The following is a 2,569-nucleotide window of genomic DNA, read 5'->3' on the forward strand; positions in this document are numbered from 1 at the left end:
GCGCTGCGCTGCTGGGGGATGCTCCGGCTAGAAGCCAGGAGGGCGGTGGTGGGGAGCCGGGCTCCCTGCTTTGGGAAGCTTCGTCATGCCTGACCCTTCCACGCTGCTGGAAGGGCGGTGGGAGCATGGGCTGGTCCCCCTGAGCCTGTGACCCGCTGGGGTAGAGCCGTGTCTGCTCCGTGCAGAGAGACAAGAGGAAAAGTGCTGTGATTGGGGTGAGGGGAAACTAAGATTTGGGCTTGATTGTGTGGGGTATTTGCAGATGGAGTCGGTGCACAGAGGCCATAGGGCTTAAGCTGCAGCTGGGAAGATGCGTTACTGTTGGGATGTGCTGCTGAGGGTAAGGCTGTGCCCTGCTGGGGCTCCCCGCGGCTCGGCGTGGGGCTGCTGAGCTCCGCTTTGGGCGAGGAGGGGGTGAGGCAGCGGGTTTGAAGCTGGTGTAGGTCCCTGCCCATGCAGTGTCCCAAGTATCATGTCACCGCTCCGGCTGCCAGGCTGTTCCCAGCACGCACCCCCTGCGCCCGCCACGGTGTCGGTGCACGCCGGGGGAGCCCTGGCGGGATCCGGGCCTTGTGGGGTGTTTCCCACCTCTCTGGAGGGAGGGTGATCGCCTCCTGCTTCCACTTAATCACCTGCTTATTTCAACCGCAGCGCCTGTCTCTGCCCGAGCTGAGCTGGCGGTGGGGTTGGTAGGACAGATCCTGCCCTGGAGCAGGGGCTGGGCAGGAGTCCCTCCAAACCCCACGACTTTCTGCCGGTCCAGTGCAATCCCAGGGCTGTCACGTCAGCAGGATTTGCCTTCCCGATACTCTGGGGCTCCACAGGACCGGCTGGGCCGGTTCTGGCCCCGCTCTCCTGGGGAGAGGAACCCCCTCTCTCCTCCTGCTGCTCTGGGGGGAGGGGGGGGGGCTGCTGGAGGCAGCCTGGTCCTGCTGCTGCAGGAGAGGGCCCAGCACGCTCGCAGGGGGCTGGAGCTGTGCTGTGCCAGTGAAGATCGCTCCGGGGGGATGCGAGCATGCAGCAGTCTTCCAGGAAGAGCCCGTGGCCTCACACGGCTTTCCCATGCCAGCTCCACTTCACGTGGCTGCCGGGTGAGTCATGCAGCCCAGCCAGGCTCCTTGCCGCCAGGCTGGAGACAGGCAGGTCAGGGACTGCAGCAAGGCTCGGTACCTCTCCTGGCTCCCTTCCCCTGCTCCCCGCGCAGCCCTGGGTCTCTGGAAGAGCAGATGAGTGAGGAGGAGGGGAGGGACCCATCCGTGGGAGGGATGGGGTCTTGTTATTCACGGCTCAGCGTGGTGCAGCTGGGCTGGCAGGACCCAGCAGACTCGAGCGCATCCCTGGAGGGTCCCTAGAACAAAGTGAGCGGCAGAAACGTGCCCTCTCCCTCCCCGAGGACTGCCAGCTGTCCTCCGCTGGGAACAGGGGCACATCCTTTCCCATGGCCCTGTCCCCCACCCATCCTCCCCCCTGACGCCGCTCTGCCCCACAGAAAAGCCAGCCCAGGCGTGCTGCGGCAGCAGTAAACAGACCGATTTTAATGCACGTAAACACCCAACATCACCACGGGAGGGACTCGTCCCTTCCCTCGCAACCCTCTCGGGCCATCAGCTGCGAAACACAGCCACCTCTGGCCCTCCAGCTGCCTGCGCGGAAGCCGGCTTGGGCTGCTTTTCCATCAGCCGTGCCCCTGGCTTCGGCGGCATCCCCGCGGCTCGGCGAGGCTGTCGGGCTGGTCCAGCAGGGAAGCGCTTTTAGGCAGCAGAGCGGGTGAAGGCAGGGCCCGGGGCCAGGGAGCGAGCCCTAAGGCACATCAGAGCAGGTTTGGAGAGGCCAAGACCTCCAGGAGCCGGAGCCTGGGTCCCCCTCGGCGCGCACGTCTCAGTCTATCAGAAACTTCTCACCATCCACGTCACTCCCTGCAGAGCCCTTGCGCAGGGAGGGGAAAAAATCGGAGCGGAGGAGTCGGGAGAAGTACATGAGGATCATGGCGTCGAGCAGCAGGAGGTTGGCAGTGAGGAAGGCACCCTGGCCCTGCACCTCCACGTAGCGGAGGAAGTACCAGGTGAGGTAAGCCTGGGGTGCCAGGCGGAAGGCGAAGTACATCACCAGGTTGACGTACTTGTTGGCCTCGTAGAGCGCCGGGGAAGGCACATTGCTCATCTTCAGCAGCATGCGGACGGTGAGGAAGATGTTTCTCACCTCCACCAGCAGCAGCAGTATCGCCGCCACCAGGAAACGGCCTGTGATGATGAGCGAGACGAAGGCAGAGATGGCCTAGGAGTGGGAGGGGACACAGCAGGGTCAGCTCCCCTCGCCCTGGGGGAGGCGAGTCCTTCCCCCACCAAGGTTTGGGCATACCCGGTGCTGCTCCTCCCACCCTGAGATCCCAGCAGCCCCCCCAGGCACCTGGGCCAAGGGAAAACCAGTCTGGAGAGCCAGTTCCCCCGGGGACCGGTTACACCTCCCTGCGCGGGGAACTGGGACCAGCCTCCGGCTCTTCCCCCGCCCGGCACAGCAGCCTGGCTGGCTCCCGGCGCTCGGAGCCGATGCTGGCAAGTGTCCTGCCCCG

General features: G+C 65.1%; 1 protein-coding gene across 1 annotated transcript in view; it reads right to left on the minus strand.

The window, feature by feature from the left end:
* Positions 1 to 1,509: 1,509 nt before the first annotated feature.
* The window catches only part of TLCD1 (TLC domain containing 1), a gene marked incomplete at its 5' end in the record, with an annotated part of 1,306 nt that continues 246 nt past the window's right edge, over positions 1,510 to 2,569 (minus strand). Inside the window, one exon of the mRNA XM_009326233.1 lies at positions 1,510 to 2,274. Within this exon, the coding sequence (XP_009324508.1) occupies positions 1,879 to 2,274 (396 nt within the window). The remainder of the gene's footprint in view (positions 2,275 to 2,569) is intronic.

This window comes from Pygoscelis adeliae, unplaced genomic scaffold (genome assembly GCF_000699105.1).
Source record: "Pygoscelis adeliae isolate BGI_AS28 unplaced genomic scaffold, ASM69910v1 Scaffold836, whole genome shotgun sequence".
NCBI lineage: Eukaryota > Metazoa > Chordata > Aves > Sphenisciformes > Spheniscidae > Pygoscelis > Pygoscelis adeliae.